This window comes from Bos javanicus, chromosome 24 (genome assembly GCF_032452875.1).
Source record: "Bos javanicus breed banteng chromosome 24, ARS-OSU_banteng_1.0, whole genome shotgun sequence".
NCBI lineage: Eukaryota > Metazoa > Chordata > Mammalia > Artiodactyla > Bovidae > Bos > Bos javanicus.
Genome location: NC_083891.1, coordinates 32529350 through 32554012, shown reverse-complemented (window position 1 = coordinate 32554012; position 24663 = coordinate 32529350). Strand labels below are relative to the sequence as shown.

General features: G+C 42.8%; 1 protein-coding gene across 14 annotated transcripts in view; it reads right to left on the bottom strand.

Moving 5' to 3' along the window:
* The window catches only part of OSBPL1A (oxysterol binding protein like 1A), a 252855-nt gene that overhangs the window by 44804 nt on the left and 183388 nt on the right, over positions 1 to 24663 (bottom strand). For all 14 annotated transcript variants that reach the window (XM_061399735.1, XM_061399734.1, XM_061399731.1 and 11 more), the window contains 2 exons: positions 21047 to 21122; positions 712 to 846 (listed from right to left, as the gene is read on the bottom strand). In XM_061399735.1, the coding sequence (XP_061255719.1) occupies positions 712 to 846; positions 21047 to 21122 (211 nt within the window). The remainder of the gene's footprint in view (positions 1 to 711; positions 847 to 21046; positions 21123 to 24663) is intronic.

The window sequence follows — 24663 nt, the reverse complement described above, 5'->3', positions numbered from 1 at the left end:
ACAGAGGAGCCTGGTAGGCTACAGTCCACTGGGTTGCAAAGAGTCAGACATGCCTGACTAACACTTTCACATCCCTTTTAGGATGGGGTGAAGAGATAAAACCAAACAAATTGGTATCAAGTCCAGTGAGGTTGGGAAAAGCTGCTTTACATACATGGAAGGACACAAGACTCCATTTAGAATGCTATTGCTTTGTTGGAAGGAGAACAATGTATCTACTCTCCCTGTGTCTAGTCCATCCATATACATCACATGAATATTTCCCTTCAAAAAAAAAATCAAGAAGTACAATTCCTTCTTGTCCTCTTTTTTAACCTATAGTAGTATGTGCATATTTATATAAACACATAAGCATAAATACACTTGTTTATATGTGTATGTATATACATGTCTTCCTAGAAACACTCTGAGAAGTCTGAAAGGCTGAAGTGTCTTCCCCCAACACAATGCCACTTTCTAAAACAATGACTCAGAAACAGCTCACCAAACTCAGGTTTGGTTTTGGACCTTTCTGCCTTCTTCCAATCCTCATTGGTCTGCAGAAGGAACACAGATGACACTCCAAACATGCTATGTATTAATAACATTTCCTAACCTCGCATTAAACTTAACATGACTTCTGTGCGTGTAGGTTGGGTGCAAGGAGGTAGGGGAGGTGGCAGAGAAGACATTCCAAGACGTCAGTCTTTCCCAGGGCTTGGTGACACGCACCTGCATCCTTTCCACAGGATCAGCGAGCGAACTGGCCTTGTGGATGAGGTATGTATGCTCCATATATTCAGTGAGTCGCTGGAGGAAGCTCAAAGGCTCATTAAATATAACTGGCATGGTGATCTTGGAGAGTTCCTAGTGAATAAGAAAATGGAAACTGATGTCCAAAATACACAGTAAACCTACATGCTTCCGTCTCGACATAACATGTTCCTGGAAAGAAAGTCACAGACAACAGCGACCCATGAAATTTAATTAGCATTAGTTCAATTTCCTAAGTCTTCCCAGACCATCTAACCATGTGGAATATACTGTTCTAGGCCTTGAAGGAAATACAAAGACTACCCAGACGTTCTTCCTTGGCTTCGAGGAGCCTGCAGTCTACTAGTGATCACTGAGATGACGACTGTTAATAAGTCTGATCACTGAGATGACGACTGTTAATAAGTCTGCCTCAGATCAGAATTAGCAAATGACAAATGAAGGTGATGGGGACGCAAGACCGAGCACCTCCACACCGGGCTAGGAAGCTACCACTCAGACCACTTTTGTGGACGATTTTTCAGAAGAACTTCAGACTGCTTTTCACATGTCTGTATTGTCATACTGAGGTTTTCTGAGCACGTCCATATACATTATGAACTAGGGTGTTGATGGCTAATGTATATTTTGCAGAATAGATATTTAATTCTGTCTGATAGAACGACACAATCATGTAGACTTCCAAGAATAATTTAATGACTGGGAGGGGTCATCTAACCTCAATTGCAACCTTTCACCTCTTTTTACCATATCCTGGGGCTTCCCTGGTGGCTCAGATGGTGAATCCGCCTGCAACATAGGAGACCTGGGTTCAATCCCTGGGTCGGGAGATCCCCTAGAGAAGGGAATGGCAACCCACTCCAGTATTCTTGCCTGGAGAATTGCATGGACAGAGGACCCTGGTGGGCTACAGTCCATGGGGAAGCAAACAGTCAGATACAACTGAGCAACTAACACTGTCACTTTCCCTACCATATCCTGCCAGCAAACAGGAGCACCATAGGATCTTAAATAAACATTCTTTAGATAACAAACTTATCTTGGGATTCCAGTTGAGCTATTCCAAATCCTGAAAGATGATGCTGTGAAAGTGCTGCATTCAATATGCCAGCAAATTTGGAAAACTCAGCAGTGGGCACAGGACTGGAAAAGGTCAGTTTTCATTCCAATCCCAAAGAAAGGCAATGCCAAAGAATGCTCAAACTACCGCACAACTGCACTCATCTCACATGCTAGCAAAGTAATGCTCAAAATTCTCCAAGCCAGGCTTCAGCAATACATGAACCGTGAACCTCCTGATGTTCAAGCTGGTTTTAGAAAAGGCAGAGGAACCAGAGATCAAATTGCCAACATCCGCTGGATCATGGAAAAAGCAAGAGAGTTCCAGAAAAACATCTATTTCTGCTTTATTGACTATGCCAAAGCCTTTGACTGTGTGGATCACAAGAAACTGTGGAAAATTCTGAATGAGATGGGAATACCAGACCACCTGATCTGCCTCTTGAGACATCTGTATGCAGGTCAGGAAGCAACAGTTAGAACTGGACATGGAACAACCAGACTGGTTCCAAATAGGAAAAGGAGTTCGTCAAGGCTGTATATTGTCACCCTGTTTGTTTAACTTATATGCAGAGTACATCATGAGAAACGCTGGACTGGAAGAAACACAAGCTGGGATCAAGGTTGCCGGGAGAAATATCAATAACCTCAGATATGCAGATGACACTGTCCTTATGGCAGAAGGTGAAGAGGAACTAAAAAGCCTGTTGATGAAAGTGAAAGTGGAGAGTGAAAAAGTTGGTTTAAAGCTCAACATTCAGAAAATGAAGATCATGGCATCCGGTCCCATCACTTCATTGGAAATAGATGGGGAAACAGTGTCAGACTTTATTTTTCTGGGCTCCAAAATCATTGCAGATGGTGACTGCAGCCATGAAATTAAAAGACGCTTACTCCTTGGAAGGAAAGTGATGACCAACCTAGATAGCATATTCAAAAGCAGAGACATTACTTTGCCAACAAAGGTCCATCTAGTCAAGGCTATGGTTTTTCCTGTGGTCATGTATGGATGTGAGAGTTGAACTGTGAAGAAGGCTGAGCGCAGAAGAATTGATGCTTTTGAACTGTGGTGTTGGAGAAGACTTTTGAGAGTCCCTTGGACTGCAAGGAGATCCAACCAGTCCATTCTGAAGGAGATCAGCCCTGGGATTTCTTTGGAAGGAATGATGCTAAAGCTGAAACTCCAGTACTTTGGCCACCTCATGTGAAGAGTTGACTCATTGGAAAAGACTCTGATGCTGGGAGGGATTGGGGGCAGGAGGAGAAGGGGATGACAGAGGATGAGATGGATGGATGGCGTCACTGACTCGATGGACGTGAGTCAGAGTGAACTCCGGGAGTTGGTGATGGACAGGGAGGCCTGGCATGTTGCGATTCATGGGGTCGCAAAGAGTCGGATACGACTGAGCGACTGATCTGATCTGATCTGATCTTGGTTTTCTCTAGATTATTCTGATAATTTTCCCAACCTTCCACCTATCATTATTTACCTTTCTCATGGGAATCAGGTCCTTCATGAAACCTGCTAACTAAAACCACGGTCATGTGAACAACCCCAAGGCACCACCCAGGTGGAATGCCACCTGCTTCCGCCCACCCCTCTAAACATCTACATTCTTACAGATGTGCACAATTAAGAATAAAGTGACCTTCACAAAACCACAACCAGCATGTGCACACGCACACACACACACACAAGAAGCTCATTTATTATCATAAAATACTGCAGAATGCAGACAGATGTAGCAGCTCAATGTAATGAAAAGAAATGATAGGTTTACACTGCCTGTCTGGGAAGACAAAAGAGAATAGGAATGTATAAGGAGATAAAGAACAGAAGGCTCTTTACTATGTGACACCCTGAGATCTTGGTAAATGCAGAAACTCACTGGTGGGCCAAGTCAAGAAAGCGGGGACTGCCAAGGCTTGTCTTAACTGAGATGTCTCAGACTCTCTCTCTTTTACTTAAAATACCTTCATGGTTTTTTTTTTTTAAAGAGGAATATGCAATGCTCAGTAATAGAAGTAAAAACATGAAAATGCTCCTTTCCTTAGAGCTGAAGCATCAACCACAGTTTGGGACACACTGCTGTGCGTTTGCACACATGTGTGTACATGTGTGTGCACACATATACCTTACTGGAGTTTTTTAACGCATGGCATCTGCTCTGTGTACTGGCTCATTTACTTGCCTTTTTTGCTGTCCCTGTGTTTGGAGGTCTTACGCACACATACAGTACATCCCTAAGTCTGTCAAGTTCTTTGTAATCCCTGTGCTATTCAGTGGTTAAGACATCAGAACCAGGCTGAGCTCCATGACAGGCTCTCTCATTTAGCAGTCATGCAACTCCAGCCAAGTTAAACTCTGCCAGCGTCCTTACAATACCATGGCATTAATCCAACAATGTATATAGCATAATCTACTACAAGGCATTCTTCTAAGACCAATACTTGCAAAACACTTAGACTAGTTCTGGGCACATTAGCAAATGCTACATTTATTCATTAAAAAAAAATTTTTAAGTCTATATATATATAGAAGGGAATGGCAACCCACTCCAGTATTCTTGCCTGGAGAACCCCACAGATGGAGGAGGCTGGTAGGCTACAGTCCACAGTGTCGCGAAGAGTCAGACACGATTGAGCAACTTCACTTTCACTTTCATATATAGCTATACCATGAACAATTTAATATTTTAGAACATGAGCAAGTATGGTTTTAAGGTAAATTTCTATAAGTGGGTTTTTTAGGTCAAAGGTGTGCACTCATTTAAAATTTTTATCATTACTACCAAGCTGAATGCCTTCCAAAAACCGTTTATCCTATTTGTACTCCTACTACTGCTGCCTGGAAGTCACATTTTCTTTTAACATCAAAGGGAAGAGAAGTACTTCCAATCTGTTCATTCAATCATGGTCATTTTCTTTACAGAAAAATTTAACTGAAGGATAGTCAAATATTGAATGGGGCTAAGTAGTTCACTTTTAACTCTAGAATGAAGATTAAAAAACAGAATCCTAAACATAAACATTAGGGAGTATCAGACCACCTTACCTTACCTGTCTCCTGAGAAAGCTGTATGCAAGTCAAGAAGCAGCAGTTAGAACGACACGGAACAAATGCCTGGTTAAAAACTGAGAAAGGAGTACACCAAGGCTGTATAATGTCACCCTGCTTATTTAACTTACATGCAGAGTACATCATGAGAAGGCTGGATGAATCACAAGGTGGAATCAAGACTGTAGGAAGAAATATCAACAACCTCAGAAATGGATAAATTCCTGGAAAAAAACAACCTAACAAAATTGAATCATGTAGAAACAGGAAATCTGAACAGACCAACTACTAGTAAAGAGACTGAAGCAGTAATCAAAGACCTGCCAACAAACAAAAGTCTAAGACCAGATATTTTGACTGGTGAATTCTGCCAGATGTTTAAAGTGAAATTAATACTGATCCTTCTCAAACTATTCAAAAACAGAAGAGGAGGGGACATTGCCAGTCATTTTACAAGGTCAACATTCAGTTCAGTTCAGTTCAGTCACTCAGTCGTGTCCGATTCTTTGCGACCCCATGAATCACAGCACGCCAGGCCTCCCTGTCCATCACCAACTCCCGGAGTTCACTCAGACTCATGTCCATTGAGTCAGTGATGCCATCCAGCCATCTCATCCTCTGTCGTCCCCTTCTTCTCCTGCCCCCAATCCCTCACACCATCAGAGTTTTTTCCAATGAGTCAACTCTTTGCATGAGGTGGCCAAAGTACTGGAGTTTCAGCTTCAGCATCATTCCTTCCAAAGAAATCCCAGGGCTGATCTCCTTCAGAATGGACTGGTTGGATCTCCTTGCAGTCCAAGGGACTCTCAAGAGTCTTCTCCAACACCACAGTTCAAAAGCATCAAAGGTCAACATTATCCTGACACTAAAACCAGAGAAGGACAAAGGCAGACCCAGAAAAGAAAATTATAGGCCAATATCCACTATGAACACAGATGTAAAAGAAAACATTACCAAGCTGAACTCAACAATACATTTAAAGGGTCATATACCATGATCAAGTGGGATTTATTCCTGAGAAGCAGGATGGTTCAACACAAGCCAATCAATCAACATGATATACCACATTAGTAAAATGAAGAATAAAAATATATGATCATCTCAATAGATGTGCAGAAAAAGCATTTGACAAAATTCATCCTTTCATGGTAAGTTCTAGCCAGAGTACTAATGCAAGAAAAAGAAAATGCATTCAAATTAGGAAGTAAGAAGTAAAAGTATCTCTATTTGCAAATGATATTATAAATAGAAAACCCTAAAGACTCCACCAAAACACCACTGGAACCAATATGTGAGTTCAGTAAGCTGCAGGGCACAAAACCAACTTATAAAAACCAGTTGTGTTTCAATACACCAAGAATAAGCTATCAGAAGCAATCCCATTTACAATATCAAAAAGAATAAAATACTTAGGAATAAATTTAACCAAGGAGGTGAAAGATCACAGTGAAAACTGTAAGACGTTAACAAAAGAAATCACAGAAGACAGGAATAAATGGAAAGATATTCTGTACTCATGGATTACAAAAGTTGTTAAAATGTCCAGACTACCCAAAGTGATCTAGTCAACGCAATCCTTATCAAAATTCCAAAGGCATTTTTTCACAGATAAAAGAAAAACAATCCCGAAATTTCACAGGACCACAAAAGACCATGAATAGCCAATTTTGAGAAAGAACAACAAAGCTGGAGGCATCAAGCCCCCTGATTCCAAACTATATGATAAAGATATACTAATCAAAATAGTACAGAACTGGCATAGAAATGGACAGGTGGATGAATGGAATAGAAAGCCAAGAAATAAACCCATGCATTTATGGTCAATTAATTCTTGCCAAGAACACACAATGGAAACAAGCTAAGTGTCCATCAGTGGATAAAGGATCAAGAAAACATGGGGGGGGTGTGTGTGTGTGTTTGTATCTATACGTGCACATACACATGAATATTACTTGGCCTCACAAAAGGAAATTTTGCCATTTATGACAACACGGATGAAACTGGAGGTACTTATGCTAAATGAAATAAACCAGTCAGACAATATGGCATTGTATCACACATAGGCAAACCATAAAAAAAAAAATACTGAACCAATAAAAACACAGTAGAAAGTTATTGCCTAAGGGCTTCAGGGTGGGGAAATTAGGCAGAAGTTGGTAAAAGTGTATGAACTTTCAGTTATAATGTAAATAAGTCCTGAGGATCTACCACGTAACATGGCAGACAACTGATAATGCTGTTTTGTATAAATGAAAGAAGAGTAGAACTTAAATGCTGTCACCAAAAAAAGCTACACATGTGAGGAGCTGAGTGTGTTAATTAGCTTGATGGGGGAATCCTGTCACAATACATACATACATCCAATCATCTTGATACAGACTTTTAATATTTGTCAATTGTACCTAAAAAAAAAAAAAAAAAAAGTTCGCCGAGATCATCTCTTTTAAAGCAACTTGACCATACAAAGTACACATATAGAAATAAAATTCTTCCAACGTATCTTTCTAGAAACTTGTCACACTCCCAGGAGTGTAGATTCGATCCCTGTTCAAGGGAACTAGATCCCACATACTGCAACTAAAGATCCCGCCCAGTCTAATCAATTAGTTAATGTTTAAAAACATAAAAGTCTTGTTATAGCCAATCCTGACCTGGAACGCCCTCCTCACTTCCCTTAACGCTTGTATTTGCTCCCCAGCAGAACTTCAAAGCCCAGCTCAAGCCTCTCCTCGATTTCTCACCTCTCCCAGCTCCTGGAACACATAATCTGTACTGTACAAGTGAGCATCTGATCACAGACTGGACGACCTGCTGCTATGTCGGGGTACTAACCAGCACAACTTGCTAAGTACCCAGTGACACAACTCCCGAGGGAAGGGTGAAAGCTCACACTTGGCTGTGTCCTCACCCCTCAGAACAGAGCACAACACAGGTGCCCCTGCCCCCACGGGCTCCCGTGTACTCCCACTGCCCCGAGTTTACTCCGATTCCGGCATTTATCACAAAGCACTAGCCTCTCTCGACTCTTTCACTGGAATACCAACTCCCTGAGCTCAGAACCCTCTTGTTGAATGGTGGATACTAGTTCACGTGAGAAAATGTGTGAAATAATAGGTTACAATGCAACATGTTTAAAAATATTTTGTAAACTATATGTTATATAGACAAATATTAGAAGGTAGCGGTATCAAAAAGTTAACAGCAGTTATCTCTAGGAGTTGGAAGTCCACGTAATCTTGATGATCTTTTGCGCTTTTCTGTATTTTCTAAATTTCCTAAAAGGGACACGTATTTCTCTTACAATCAGGGGTAAAACAAGAGATACAATTTAAAAATCTTAACACTTTCAGCCTGGCCAAAGGAAGGGATGGGGAAGCTGACAACCTCGAACCACGGAAGGTAGACCACCTTAGGACACACAGGCTGACATTCTGCTAGTCATAAAACAGACAAAAGAAACACCGTGTATCTGGCATGATGGAAAAGCAGGAGCAGCTGGATACACTCAGGATGGTCCAGTCCTGGGGTCCAGGGACAGCAGAGGGCTATGGCTGAAAGAATGCCTTCGGAACAGAGAGCACAGCAGTGGCTGCCGGGGCGGGGTGCGGGGAGCTGCTGATGCAGGGATGCAGAGCGTTGGCTATGTGAGACGAGGAGTTGCGTGGAGAGGTGGTGCTGACGACTGCACAAAGATAATGCACAAATGTCACTGAACTGCACTCTTACAAACAGCTAAAATGGTAACCATTACACTATATGTATCCTATAACTTGAAAAGAACAACAGAAAAGAATGGGCTGAGAGCACACGCCCCTGCTACCTAATGCCTGTGTCACTTCACCAAGTGGGGACTTCGCTGTCAGGATTAGATTAGTTCACACAAAACACTCACCACAGTGCCAGGCATACATTAAGCGAGCAATACATGTCAACTATATAATCATTACTGTTAATAGAACACGCAAGACTGCCAAGTCCTCCAAGGTTGTGAGGAGGCAAGGTGGCTTCAAAGGCTGGGATACCTGGTCCTGTCACCTGGCAGCCGAGCTGCAGAAGCGCCACCCTGGGGGCAGCGTGGCTTGAGTTCTGAGCTTAAAAGGTGAGGGAGTGAGGGAAGGACACCTCTTTCCCCCTCCTCCCCGCCCCAGCCGGGAGGCATCGTGTAGGCCCACCACAGCTCTCTGTCTGGTCCAATCGCCAAGAAGACAGGCTTCACCAGGGCGGCGATGTGAGCCCTGGCCCTTGACGGTGTGTGACGTGAGTGATGCCATTTCTGGCTCTGCTCTCTCGTTTCTACATTTTGCTTTGTGGTGCACACTAGCAGGGTGAGGTTTAAAGGAATTTTAAAAGGATTTATTCAGTAAAGGATGAAGAACTTTATCTGGAAGTTTGAATTTGAACTTTTCCCCCTAAAAATACTACAATGACTATTAAACACTCTCTGAGAACAAAAGACATACCAGTGGGTGACACCTGTTGCTTTCATGATGATGGTGGGCTTCCCAGGTGGCGCCACTGGTAAAGAATCCGCCTACTAAGGCAGGAAATGCAAGAGATGCGAGTTCGATCCCCGTGTTGGGAAGATCCCTTGGAGTAGGAAACGGCACCCCACTCCAGTATTCTTGCCTGGAAAACTCCATGGGCAGAGGAGCCTGGTGGGCTACCATCCCCGGGGCCACAAGAGTTGGACATGACTGAGCACACGCATACACACTACGCACACACACACAATTATTGTGGCTCAGGGCTTCCCTCATACCTCAGTCGGTAAAGAATCCACCTGCAATGCAGGAGATCTGTTCGATTCCTGTGTTAGGAAGATCCCCTGGAGAAGGAAACGGCAACCCACTCCAGTATTCTTGCCTGCGGAATCCCATGGACAGAAGAGGCTGGCAGGTTACAGTCCATCGGGTCACAAGAGTCAGACATGACTTAGCGACTAGACAACAATGACGGTGACAGATGGGAATCCAGGCCTAGGGCCTTAATCTTTTCTCTCTATATTATGCATTGCCGTACCCTCACATATATATTCCTGAGAAAATAAACAAGCAACAATGGGACAGTCACAAGCCTGCTGCTGCTGCTGCTAAGTCGCTTCAGTCATGTCTGACTCTGTGCGACCCCATAGACGGCAGCCCACCAGGCTTCCCCATCCCTAGGATTCTCCAGGCAAGAACACTGGAGTGGGTTGCCATTTACTTCTCCAATTCATGAAAGTGAAAAGTGAAAGTGAAGTCGCTCAGTCGTGTCCAACTCCTAGCGACCCCATGGACTGTAGCCTACCAGGCTCCTCTGTCCATGGGATTTTCCAGGCAAGAGTACTGGAGTGGGGTGCCATTGCCTTCTCCGCACAAGCCTGGTAGATACTGGCTATTCAGCACCTGTTGGTTAGACTTCATATGAAGCAGCAAGTCAATGAAAGAGTGTGGTGTCAACTCTGAAGACCAAGTTACAAAGGACATGGTTTTATCATCCATTCAATGCGCAGATTCCTTTTTAATCATTTGAAAAGCTCCCCAAATTCTAAAAGGGTCTTTTAATCTAATTTTGTAATCAAGAATAATTTAAACACCTTCCTCCTGCTTCTTTCAGTAACTCAGAATGCAAGCATTCAAGGAAATGAAAAGGCAAGCTTGTGGCCCAGGCAACAGGGAGTGGAAGGGACAGAAAAAGCACCGATGGAACATACAAATACAGATCCAGACAACCGTAAAAACCACCTCGACTGTGTAGAACAGTCTAACAGATTGTTTAAAATACAGCAATGAACTTGCAATTTTTCTGCCTCTATTAGCCTGTAATTATTATTAAACTTGGAAGGAAAGTTGTAACCAACCTAGACAGCATATTAAAAAGCAGAGACATTACTTTGCCAACAAAGGTCCATCTACTCAAAGGCTCTGGTTTTTCCAGTGGTCATGTATGGACGTGAGAGTTGGACTGTGAAGAAAGCTGAGCGCCAAAGAATTGATGCTTTTGAACTGCGGTGTTGAAGAAGATTGTTGAGAGTCCCTTGGACTGCAAGGAGATCCAACCAGTCCATCCTAAAGGAGATCAGTCCTGGGTGTTCACTGGAAGGACTGATGTTGAAACTGAAACTCCAATACTTTGGCCACCTGATGCAAAGAACTGACTCATTGGAAAAGACCCTGATGCTGGGAAAGATTGAGGGCAGGAGGAGAAGGGGACGATAGAGGATGAGATGGTTGGATGGCATCACTGACTCAATGGACATGGGTTTGGGTGGACTCCGGGAGTTGGTGATGGACAGGGAGGGCTGGCGTGCTGCGATTCATGGGGTCGCAAAGAGTCGGACATGACTGAGCGACTGAACTGAATCTTACAATTATTTTAATTGCTTAAATTTAAATTCATATAATGGATATATGATGAAAAACGTGGCAATACAAATTATATTTCACTCCTTTTGGAAATTCACAGAGACACCATTTTTACTTACAAGACAATGAAGTTTGGTATTGGATTCTCTAGATGCTGTATACAACCAATTAATAGGGTATATATTCCAGTAATAGGAAAAGCAACAATGCATATTATGAAGGTCAAGTTTCAGGAAGAAACATGAGCTAGAATGCTTTTATCACTGAAAGCTTCAGTCAGCTGGAAAAATTAAATATTTATGCCAGGCAATTCTACCTTGTGACCCAGCTGAAAGCAAAGTTTAAATTTATCCATGCAAATTAATAGCAACCAATGATGAAACCGAAGAAACTCTTAATTGCAGCTGCTCATCAGCTGACAAACTGAGAAGAAAAAAAAAGCAGGCTGCTTTGTCCCTTAAGCACTATATAAACAACCCACAGGCAAGGCCAAGTCTGAAATGAAAAACAGTTTATAAGTGTTACGCCTAGCATCGTAATGGCCAACCGTGCAAATATTTAAGACCTGGGTTAGAGAGAGCAGCTCAGTTTCGGTCTTAAGCTAATTCTGCCAGCAGGCAGGATGCTCACCCAGGTGTGCGACCCAAGCACTAAGTGGGCTTCTAGGTTCTTCACTGACGGGCAACACTGGCAGCAGCCTGGGCTCTGTCCCCTGGGTGTGCCAAGGTTGGCACTGGATCCTCTCTCCACAACAGCCCTCCTACCTTGCACAGCTACCAAAGACGTGAAAATGTATCTTCCTTACACAGAAGGGCCTTGGATGGTCAAAGGTCTCTCCCGTCTCATGCTACCCAGTCCCCTCCCTCTCCACAAGAGGTCTAACCTCTATAAGTTGACCATTGCGGAGGGGTCCTTGCCATCCTAATACACCAATCACGCCCAAAGTGGCCACACCAAGACCTCGCAGGACAGCCCTTGGGGACCACTCTGGATGTGCAGACTGAACAAGCCTGCCACTCTCCTGCCTCTTGCTGTGGTTACACCTCTGCTCCTTGGCTCTCACAGACCAGCCCTGGGGAGCACGCCACCCAGAAACAAAGAATCTACACACTGGACAGGGGTGTCTGTGTGTGAACTGAATGAACCACACCACGGATAGCTGGATGCAGCCAGTGGCGAAAAAAAAAAAAAAAGACAGAAAAAAGAAAACCAGGGAGGAAGAAGACAAGGGAAGCACTGAGGGACAATATATTCCTTTCCTGTTCTTCCTGTCTCATAGCTGAACGTTGTCAGGCTTGGGAGGCTGCGCGAGCCCTCTTACTAGGCCAGCACGAGGCAGGAACACGGAAGGATGCCTAAAGACTGGCTGGACGCTTGGACCAGAGCCACGGTCTCCGAAGGTTCCCGGTGACTGTGGGCAGGGATGCTGAAGGGGAACTGACCCGTGGGTGCTCACCCTCCACACACTCTCCTACCTAAGAACTGATGGGCCAAGGATGCACCTGCTTTGGAAGGCACACTGTGGCCCTTCTCCCACTTCTCCTTTTACAACGCCCTTTGTTTGATAAAAAATCTGCCTGCAATGTAGAAGACCTAGGTTCAATCCCTAGGTTGAGAAGATCCCCTGGAGAAGGGAATGGCAACCTACGTCGGTATTCTTGCCTGGATAATTCCATGGACAGCCCACGGAGTTGCAAAGAGTTGGACACGACTGAGCAACTAACATTTTCACTTTTCATTTACTTGGTGTGGGGAGGGGTGGGAGACCCCACCCCTTACACCATCCTGAATCCTAGCATAGCAGTTTTGCCCCAGTGTGGGAAAATCTTCAGGGCACCAAGCAAAGGAAGTTTAGAAATACAGTACTGGCCACACTGCTATATTTAAAATGGATAACCAACAAGGTCCTATGGTATTGCACAGCTAACTCGGCTCAATGTTATGTGGCAGCCTGGATGGGAGGGAGTTTGGGGGAGAATGGATACATGTACATGCATGGCTGAGTGCCTTCGCTGTTCACCTGAAACCATCACAACACTGTGAACTGGCTATATCCCAATGCAAAATAAAAAGTTGAAAAAAAAGAAGAAAGAAATACAGTACTGGTTCGTACCAAGGAAATCTCCTTAAGTCAAGGCCTGTTGTTTCTCATAAGACAAAGACCCGACATTAGAAGCAGGGTCTTCCGGTCACTTCTCGGATATTTATTTCAGATCACTGTAGAGTGGGGTGGTAGAGATGACACATTTTGTTTAACTACTTTGCCTCTTCTGCCTCCTGTCTCTTAAGTCAGTATTTATGTTATAATGTACTCGTTTGGGCAAAGTTCCAAATCTTATCTAGAGCTTATATTTAGAATTCAAGAATCAGACAGTTGTCACAGTGACACAGACCAATGTGTTTATCTGAACCCCAAAATAGCACCACAGTCCTGACAGTGACTGACCGGGGATGCGTCTGGTTCTGAGGTCACTTGGCAGGTACTCTGTGTCAAGGGAATGAGATGAGTCGGAGGTTTTCAGGGAAAACATTTAAAGCTCATGGTAAGACAAAAGTATTTCATGAAAAAAAGATTATACAAGGTACGTTTTAGGGAAAATGTTTTCCGTTTTCTCAACCCTTTCTCAGTATTGCAAGGTAGATGTGAGTTACAGGAATCAAAGTTGAGAGCCCTGGCAATGTGTCTCTGCGGCGTTTCCCAGAGACCCAGACGCCCAGGACTCCAGGGAGGGTAACAAGACCTCCTGCAAGTTAAGAGTTTTCAAATGTGGTTTCCAATAACGTTAAAAGAAGTCTTAATGGAGAAGGAAATGGCAACCCACTCCAGTGTTCTTGCCTGGAGAATCCCAGGGACGTGGGAGCCTGGTGGGCTGCCGTCTATGGGGTCACACAGAGTCGGACACGACTGAAGCAACTTAGCAGCAGCAGCAGCACACTGTTCTCCATAGTGGCTGTACTAGTTTGCATTCCCACCAACAGTGTAGGAGGGTTCCTTTTTCTCTACACCCTCTCCAGCATTTATTATTTGTAGACTTTTTGATAGCAGCCATTCTGACTGGTATGAGATGGTACCTCATTGTGGTTTTGATTTGCGTTTCTCTGATAATGAGTGATGTTGAGCATCTTTTCATGTGTTTGTTAGCCATTTGTATATTTCTTTGGAGAAATGTCCGTTTAGTTCTTTGGCCCATAAAATGGCAAATTTTATGTTATATGTATTTTACCACAATTAAAAATGTTTGCCCCCCCCCAAAAAAAAAAAAAAAAAAGAAGTCTTAATTGAGCTGTCAACTTGTGGATCATAAAAAATTATTTTTGATGGATGATATATTACCATTTGACTCGACATACAGTCGGGAAAAGGCCAAAGAACAGATGATATTGCTAGATATTAAAAAAACACAGAACTCCTACTCCCATCTATTAATATAAGCAAGTCTTCTTAATCTTCAAATCTACTAAAAAATAAGAACATAACTGTTAGTGCCCTCATTCTAGCAATGCGTGAAATTCATTCTTGGATATCTTAACGCAAATGAAAAAATCCTTTTTAATGAATAACATTTTATCTTTTGTGGTATAGTTTCACAAACTTTGTAACATTTGTTATTTTGATCATTCATGTAAGAAGAAATTGAAAGTTTTAGTACCCAAGTCTTATGGCCATAACATATAAATTCTTAAATTTTAATTTTACTCTATATTTTTGGGATAGCAAAGTATGATAGAGTACTCAATAAAAGACTTACAAAGATGAAAAAAATTAGGTTAGGGTAATACTCTATAGTAAATATAGAGTGGAAACAGGAGTTAAAGGAGCAAAAAAAACAGATAAAGTTTTCAAATCTCTTATGGAATTTGGTTGTACTGGGTAACTTTAAGAATGATAGAATATTTTTACTTTAGTAACTTAGTATTTATAATATAACAGATCTTCCTCACCCTTTTATAATAATTCAGCATTAATATTCTACAACTCCAAGACATTTAGCAGAAGTGCCCTCAGGGGCAGGCACTGACTCAAATTTTGTGTCCGGATGCCTTGGTTGCTCAACCTGGCGCTGGTTCTGGTTTCCAAAGTCACTAAGCATGGTGACCCATGACCTAACCACTGGGTGAGTCCTGCTGACAAATTGTAAGAGGATTGGAGAGAAGAGGAGAAAGAAAACAGGGGAAACAGGAGACAACGGGATTATGACACCAGAATCCTTTAAAGGACGACGGGAATAAGGAAATAAGGAACAAAGAGTTCCAACTCCTAACCAGCACCAGTAGTAACTCTCAGATGGGAATCTGTTTGGTAAGAGCTTCAATCGCAGAGAGATTTAGGATTGAATTCCAGTTATGTAAAGTATTCATTTCGTGTAGTATATAACCCAACATTGGGTAACATAATCCTGTCCAAAACAGATTGGGAGAAAAAAAAAAGGGTGCCATTAGTTTTGGAAATCTAAGTCCCTGTGTTCTTTTGGGGAAGAAAGCAAAGGAGAATGTGTCCTGTATGTGGCAGTGGAGGATGGAGCACAATGAGCCTGGCTGGAGCAGGTGCTCAGGGGCCCAGGGCATCACATGCCTGAAGACGCTGACTTTCCTTCCCGATTGGTGGTGTTTAGGCACTAAGTCGTGTCCGACTTTGCGACGCAATGGACTGTAGCCCACCAGGCTCCTCTGTCCATGGGATCTTCCAGGCAAGAATACTGGAGTGGGTTGCCATTTCCTCCTCCATTCCTTCCTGATAAAATGAAGCTATACCTAGACCACACCTGGCAGGCAAGCGCCTATCATGGATTCTGAAAAGCCATGTCTTATTGGCTTCCTGACACTACACCATAAACTACAACATCATAAATAAGGAGCACTGACTTCTGAGAAAGTTGGGACCAGACCCCAGCTGAACGGGAACCGGGAGGTCTCCAGCAGAGTGTCCACACTCCCCACTCTGCTCTCACATGCTCAAGTCGACAGAGAAAAGCTACGGTGCATATCAGATTTCCCCTGCAACTTTTGAGACTTCTTATCATAAAAAGATAAGCCAGGGCTTCCCTAGTGGCTCAGATTGTAAAGAGTCTACCTGCAATCCGGGAGACCCAGGTTCAATCCCAGGGTCGGGAAGATCCCCTGAAGCAAATGGCAACCCACTCCAGTATTCTTGCCTGGAGAAAGCCATGGACAGAGGAGCCTGGTGAGCTACAGTCCATGGGGTTGCAAAGAGTCAAACACAACTGAGCGACCAACACTTTTTTTTCCTCATGAAAAGAAGAAATTGAACGTGAAGCTATGGGAAGAGCTAGCTGAAGGGTCTGTCCACAGCTTCTGAGATCTACTCACACAGAAAGGACCTGAAGCCAAGTGTCTGGACTGTTAAGTGGAACAGAATCACCAAAGTGCAGTGGGAGAGTTTTCAAATCTACCTTCACTTCAAATTCGAATTCCAATTGGTTTCACAGCCACCTACCTCCTCACACAGGCTGTTTCCTGAGGGGTGCTAAGTTGCTTCAGTCGTGTCCAACTCTTTGTAACTCCATGGACTATAGCCCACCAGGCTTCTCTATCCATAGGACTTTCCAGGCAAGAATACTGGAGTGGGTTGTCATTTCCTTCTCCAGGGGATCTTCCTGACCCAGGGACTGAACCAGTGTTTCTTATGTCTCCTGCACTGGCAGGCGGGTTCTTTACCACTAGCACCACCTGGGACTGACGCTTTGAAGTTAAGTTAATAAACTCTATGACTAATACTCTATGAATGCTGCTGCTGCTGCTGCATTGCTTTAGTCGTGTCCGACTCTGTGCGACCCCATAGACGGCAGCCCACCCATGCTCCCCCTTCCCTGGGATTCTTCAGGCAAGAACACTGGAGTGGGTTGCTGTTTCCTTCTCCAATGCATTAAAGTGAAAAGTGAAAGTGAAGTCGCTCAGTCGCGTCCGACTCCTAGCAACCCCATGGACTGCAGCCCACCAGGGTCCTCCGTCCATGGGATTTTCCAGGCAAGAGTACTGGAGTGGAGTGCCGTTGCCTTCTCCCTATGAATGCTAATACCTTCTAATTTTTGACCTATTTTCCTTGGGAGGGGGGAGAAGGAGGCAGATATGAGAGGGGTTGATACCAAAAACTACTTTAAAAATTTATTCTGGGGATGTTACTTGCTTTCTCTCTCAAGACCTGCTGCACTTTAAATCTCCATTGTGCACAATGCTGGCCCCTTTGGACTGATTCTGCTGCCCTTTAGAGGGGAGCCCACAACAGTGCCCAAAGAACAATACTTCCAAATGCCAGAACACATTAATAAATATTCATCTAGAACGTTACTCTCTTACAAAACCTCACCAGAGAACACTCGCCCGAAATATTGCCTCCCCTGCAGCTCTTTCTCTATGAGTTTATTCAGAAAGTTCTACAGACACAAGTTTCAAAACACACCATGGTCCCCTTTCAACCCAAACAGCTCTGCTTTTATTTGCTTTCCCTATGATTCAGCCTGTCTCTGTACAAACAGTTCTGCACCTGAAAATAAAGGTAAAACCATTCTTCTGAAGAAACAGCGCATCTTTCAGAGAATGCAGGTACAAGCCAACATAACACTATTTACCATCTTTCAAAAGGATGGTTCATTTCCATTTAGACATAATCCTTGCTTGACACATACACCAGATGATTATCAGTTTCTAGCCTGAACAAACTCATGACACTACTGCTAAATCTGACATCCAGTGAGACAGGAGATGGTAGATGACAGACTTAAGCCAGAGAAATACAGAAGGCTGTACTTTCCCTGATCACCAAAAAACACCAAAGCACATCTGGTTTTCATACGGATTCTGTTGACTCAACAAACGTGATACCAATTCTGCAGTAACTGGATTTCACACACTGTGCTGTGCTCTGTCTCTCAGCCGTGTCTGACTCTTTGCGATCCCATGGACTGTAGCCCGCCAGGCTCCTCTGTCCCTGGGGATTCTCTAGCCAAGAATACTGGAGTCGGTTGCCATGCCCTCCTCCAGGGGATCTTCCCGACCCAAGGAATCAAACCTAGGTCTCCCGCATTGCAGGCGGATTCTTTACCGTCTGAGTAACCAGGGAAGCCCTTTCATTAGCAGGTTACAAAATCAATTTAATGAGCTAGAGTCAGCATTGATCTAATAGAAAAAATATCATTTGTTTTAATGATGAGCATTTTTTTATGAAACTAGCTTTAATTTTAAACAAACAATACTTATATACTTACATATTGGATCTCACTGACAATTATGTTTACTAAGGGTTTGAAAATATAAATTCTATAGGATATCATTTTTTTGTCCTGAAAATTCCAGTTCTTAAGAGATTAATGTGTATAGTTGACATTTTATTTAAGAATATATACATTTGCCTAAATACATTTGCTTTGTCCTGATGAGTCTGAATGTAAACCAAATGGAGTTAAGAGTCCAGGTGTTCCAATTAAATGTGATTGAAAAGTGAAAGTGAAAGTCTCTCAGTCAAGTCTGACTTTGCGACCCTATGGACTATATAGTCCATGGAATTCTCCAGGCCAGAATACTGGAGTGGGTAGCCTTTCCCTCCTCCAGGGGATCTTTCCAACCCAGGGATTGAACCCAGGTCTCCAGCATTGCAGGTAGATTCTTTACCATCTGAGCCACCAGGGAAGCCCAAGAACACTGGAGTGGGTAGCCTATTCCTTCTCCAGTGGATCTTCCCAACCCAGGAATCGAATTGGGGGCTCCTGAATTGTGGGCAGATTCTTTACCAACTGAGCTATCAGGGAAACACTAAGTGTCGTTAACTATTGATAATGTTGAGCATTAAGCTAAACCAGGGTCTGTCCTGACATTTACATAAGTTATCTTATGTATCTCTCAACACAGCTATAAAGTACTAATTATTCTTCTAACTTTACTCAGGGAAGTAAGGCAACTTGCCTAGGGTCTCAAAGACAGGAAGTGGTAAGACCGGGATAAATCTTGTTATCCAGCTACAGAGAGGTTAGCTGAATTACTCTCCATGCAGTGAAAGTGAAACTTAGTTGCACAATCGTGTCTGACTCTTTGTGATCCCATGGACTGTAGCCCGCCAGGCTCCTCTGTACATGGAATTCTCCAGGCAAGAATACTTGAGTGGGTTGCCATTTCCTTCTCCAGGGGATCTTCCAACCTGAGGATCAAACCCGTGTCTCCTGCATTGCAGGCAGATTCTTTACTAACTGAGTCACTAGGGAAGCCCTTAAAATAGATGTTTCTGAGATTATTTCCTTGGAAATTATGCTCAGGAAGTCTCAGATGACATTACTACATGCAGAGAACCCAAGTGTTCAAAAAATGCTAACATGGGCACCCCAGCAGCTGAAAAGGATTTCAGACGTCAGAATGAGCGTGTTTAGGAAGTGACTACATTCCCAGCAGGCTTCCCAGGTGGCTCAGCGGGTAAAGAATCTGCCTGCAATGCAGGAGACACAGGAGATGCAAGTTTGATCCTTGGGTCAGGAAGATTCCCCTGGAGGAAGAAATGGCAGCCCACTCCAGTATTCTTGCCTGGAGAATCCCATGGACAGAGGAGCCAGGTGGGCTACAGTCCACAGGGTCGCAAAAGTTGGACACGACTAAAGCGACTGAGCACAGCACATTTCCCAGCGCAGGGACAGTTCCTGGGGTACTGAGGACGCACATTAAACTGCAAAATTAAGAAAGGTCATGCCCAAGCAGATTCTTTAGCAGTTCAAGACTCACATGCTTTAAAATTTTCATCATTCTAATTGGTCAAAGATCATGCTGGAAGAAGTAAGAGAACTTTACTCAGAATCCAAGCCTGACTAGCGTCAGGGTGCTGACATGGACTACTATTTTAAAGGGAATCTAAGGATTTATATGGCTTTCTCAGGTGGCTCTGAGAGTAAATGTGCCTGCAAGGCAGGAGACACAGCTTCGATCCCTACATCAGGACGATCTCCTGGAGGAGGAAACAGTAATCCACTGCAGTATTCTTGCTGGAGAAACTTATGGACAGAGGAGCCTGGTGGGTTACAGTCCATGGGGTCACAGAGTTGGACACAACTGAAGTTAAGCGTAGGATTTATATATAATAGTTTTGCCATCTTTCTGCTCCCGAAAAATCAGATCCACCTGCAGATAACTAAGCAAAGACACATTCCAAATGTCTGACATACACCACACTTACAAAGTACAAAAATCTGCTCTGTGCACAGAAGTGTAAGTGAAATTATATTCTATACTGTGGGGAGTCTGTCCTTTCTGAGAGTATTTCTGAGTAATTCCATGCTGCTGCTGCTGCTGCTAAGTTGCGTCAGTCGTGTCCGACTCTATGTGACCCCATAGACGGCAGCCCACCAGGCTCCCCAGTCCCTGGGATTCTCCAGGCAAGAACACTGGAGTGGGTTGCCATTTCCTTCTCCAATGCATGAAAGTGAAGAGTGAAAGTGAAGTTGCTCAGTCGTGTCCGACTCTTTGCGACCCCATGGACTGCAGCCTACCAGGCTTCTCCGGCTGTGGGATTCTCCAGGCAAGAAGAGTACTGGAGTGGGGTGCCAGTGCCTTCTCCAGAGCAATTCCATGGGTACATACAAACGTGGTATGACAATGGGGCAAGAGCATTTTCTTTTTCTATTTCCTTATAATGAAAAGTCACATGAAAGTCATATTAAATAGCATAATAAATGGTTAAAATGCTGTCCGGAAAACCTAGTGTTAAGACTTTTCCTAATTTCTGATTCTAAGTTTTCAGAAACATTGTGTATCACTTCTGCCAACACTAAGATTCTCTTCCAAGGATATGCGTGAAACACGTATCAGCTTCATATTGTGGAAATGAGAGTTAACTTACCATTCCGATGCATTTTCTGAGGATGCTCCAGATACTGAAGTCATTTCTGGAAAACATAGGGGAGGGCAGGCTTGTTCTGGAAAAAAAGAAAAATAATTTAATAGCACTGGCAGTAGGAAAAAAAAAAGCTACTGTCATTACCATGAAAGCCACAGGCATACATTAATGAGACATTAATATGCATATAAAAATCTGCATGTGCAAATACAACAATATAAAAGATACTAAATATCACGAGTCATTAGGGAAATGCAAATTAAAGCTACAATGAGATATCACCTCACACCTGTAATAGCATCACCCAAAAGATAAGGGATTACAAATGCTGACATGAATGTGGAGAAAAATGAAGGTTGTGCACTGTTGGTGGGACTGTAAACTGGTACAGCCACTGCAGAAAAGAGTATGGAGGGTCCTCAAAAGATTAAAATTGAACCCGCATAATATCTACCAATTCTACTTCTGGGAACACATTAAACAGTAACTTGAAAAGATGTCTACACCCCATGTTCATAGCAGCATTACTTATGAAAGCCAAGACATGGTAACAACCTGAGGTCCACTGGTAGATGCACAAGAAGATGTGGTATGTATTTCTCTCTCTCAGACATACATACCCACACACTCGCAAAGAGAGGAATATTATTCAACCATTTGCAGCAAAATTGACGGACCCTGAAGGTATTATGTTAAGTGAAACAAGTCAGACAAAGACAAATACTTCACGATCTCACTTACATGTGGAATCTAACAGTAATGACAATGAAAGCCACATAAAACTCACAGAAAAAAGATCAGATCTGTGGTTGGAGAGACATGGTGGAAGGAGGTCAACATGCACAAACTTTCAATTATAAGATAAAGAACTACCATGCATATAATGTACAACCTGACTATAGGTAACACTGGAAGATACAATTAAGATACAATCGTGAAGTTAAGAAAGTAGATTTTAGAGTTTTCATCACCAGGAGGAAAAAAAAAAGTTCTCTTTTTATCTATATGAGATGATGGATGACGACTAAATCTACTGTGGTAAGCATGTCACAATACTGTGAAATGTAATCTACATGTAACTCAAACCACCGTACTATACACCTTAACCTGAGTGAGGTATATCAATTATTTCTCAACAAAACTGGAAAAAATGTGCATCATCATAGAGAGGCTAAAACAGGGTCATTCTGGGCTTATATCCCTAGTCACTGCTATTTTGGGCCCTGAGAAAGTTTCAGAGTAGATCAACTGGCCCCACATCTTCACAACTGTCCTGATCAGAATTCTCCTAACCCTTCTGTGCTGGTGTCCAGCTATTCAAACCACCTCAGAGGGACACTGTTCTTTCACAAGCTGGCATATCTGACCTGCTGTCTGGTCTAAGACAGACCTATCACATTCTGTTACTCAATAAATTGTTTTCCTTTAGCTATTAAATAATGGAAACAAAAATGCCATCAGAGAACCTAGTATCAGGTTGTTTTTAAGAAATTAAGTGGGAAAATGCCAACTCCAAACCCAAAGTAAAATTTAGACTGTGCATCATGTATCAGTACTTTCCCAGAGATGCTGATACTGAACCAAACTCAACCAATTCTGGATATATGGGAAAATCCTTTACAAATTAACCTCTAGAGAAGGAACATTCCCAAAGCCTCTGCAGGAGCTGAGAAGTTGCTGAGAGGAGGGTGGCTGTTGTTGGCGAAGGGTCTGCTGTTCCGATGGGCAACATACCTGAGCTCAGGCATCCTGAGACCTCAGCACTACCAGGGGCAGGAGCAGGGGGTGCCTGGAACACCTTCCTGAAACACCCTTATAATGATGTTTTCTTTTCCATTCTCTTAAGTTATGGTCAAGGGTGCTGGTTTTCTAATGCTGTTTGAAACATACCCGTGTAACTAAAACATTAAAGAAAATTTGAGAGAATAGCATTGAGACATATACACTACCATGTGTAAAATAGATGACCAGTGAAAGCTGGATGTATGAAGCAGGGCACCCAAAGTCAGTGCTCTGGGACGACCTAGAGGGACGCGATGGGGAGGAAGGCGGGAGGGGGGTTCAGGATGAAGGGGACACATGTATACTGTGGCCAATTCATGTTGATATATGGCAAAAACCATAACTATATTGTAAAGTAATTATCCTCCAATTAAAATAAATTAAAAAAATAAGAAAATATTAAATTTTTACCTTCTATAAACTATATGTTCTATAAACTATGTTTTATAAACTAAAATCTATGTTCTATAAACTACGTTCTATAAACTAAAATCTATGTTCTATAAACTACCTCGAATTATACAAGTTACTAAAATTTTAAGCTTTTAAATAAATAATATTTTAAGATCCTCCGTGGTAGAATCCTTCTGATTTTCCTTTTTTAGGAACATACACTGCTCATTTGGCAGATTTGTTATCTGCCCAGTCTGCTGGATAAATGGCCACAGATGGTACTGAAATCACATTCTCTATACAATCGAAGACTATCAATCTCAATGACGTGAACAATCGAATCAAGGGGTAGAATCTCTGCCATTACCTAGCATTTGCATGTATAATACAGTTTTACAGATACATATCAACTACATTTTTCATTTCTTGTCTATTAAAAAACAAAATCTATGTCTAGGAAGTTATGAGCCTAAAATAAGTTTTGTGAAAACTGAATAAGGGACTGTATCGTCCCCGACAGATGCTTACATTTAATGTATGTGTATAGGTTACTATTCTAATTAAAGGCAAGAAGAACAAAAAAAAACAAGACATATTTTGCAAGCAAGAAGGCAGGAGATAAGAGACATCCAAGCTTTACTTGGAGTAGAGGTTTAAGTATTTGATGAATGAGTTTTGGAAATTTATAAGGCCTTTTGGTACACATTACTGCTTTCATAAAGAATCTAGAGGGGTAGGATGGGGTGGGAGGTGGGAGGGAGGTTCAAGAGGGAGGGGACATGTGTATACCTGTGGTTGATACATGTTGATATATGGCAGATACCAACACAATATTGTAAAGCAATTATCCTTCCATTAAAAACTAAATAAAAAAAAAGAATTTGGTTTATGTTGTGCTACTCAAGAGATCAACACTAGGATCACTGGTGGAAGCTACAAGAGAGCTGAGCTAAATATAATATAAAAGCTGAGCTAAATATAATATAAACCTAACGTTCTATAAAGCTAACATAACAGCTAGGAGCCTCCCTGGTGGCTCAGTGGTAAAGAATCCACCTGCCAATGCAGGAGACACAGGTTTGATCCCTGGGTCAGGAAGATTTCCCTGGAGAAGGAAATGGCAATCCACTCTAGTATTCTTGCCTGGAGAATCCCGTGGACAGAGGAGCCTGGCGGGCTACAGTCCATGGGGTCGCAAAAGAGTCGGTCATAACTTAGGTACTAAGTAATAACATAACGGCTAACATAATAACCTGTCTTATAGTTAATTCCAAATAGGGGAGACAAGAGATCTCAACAAGGAAGGGCTTCAAACAGATGCTGGAGGACCCCTTTCGGTCATGGCCCTGATAGGCATTCCTGCGCTGGGTGGGAAGCTGGTCTCCATCAGCTCGTCCAGGGATATTGCTAAACATCTCATATGGAACGAGACAGGTCACCACACC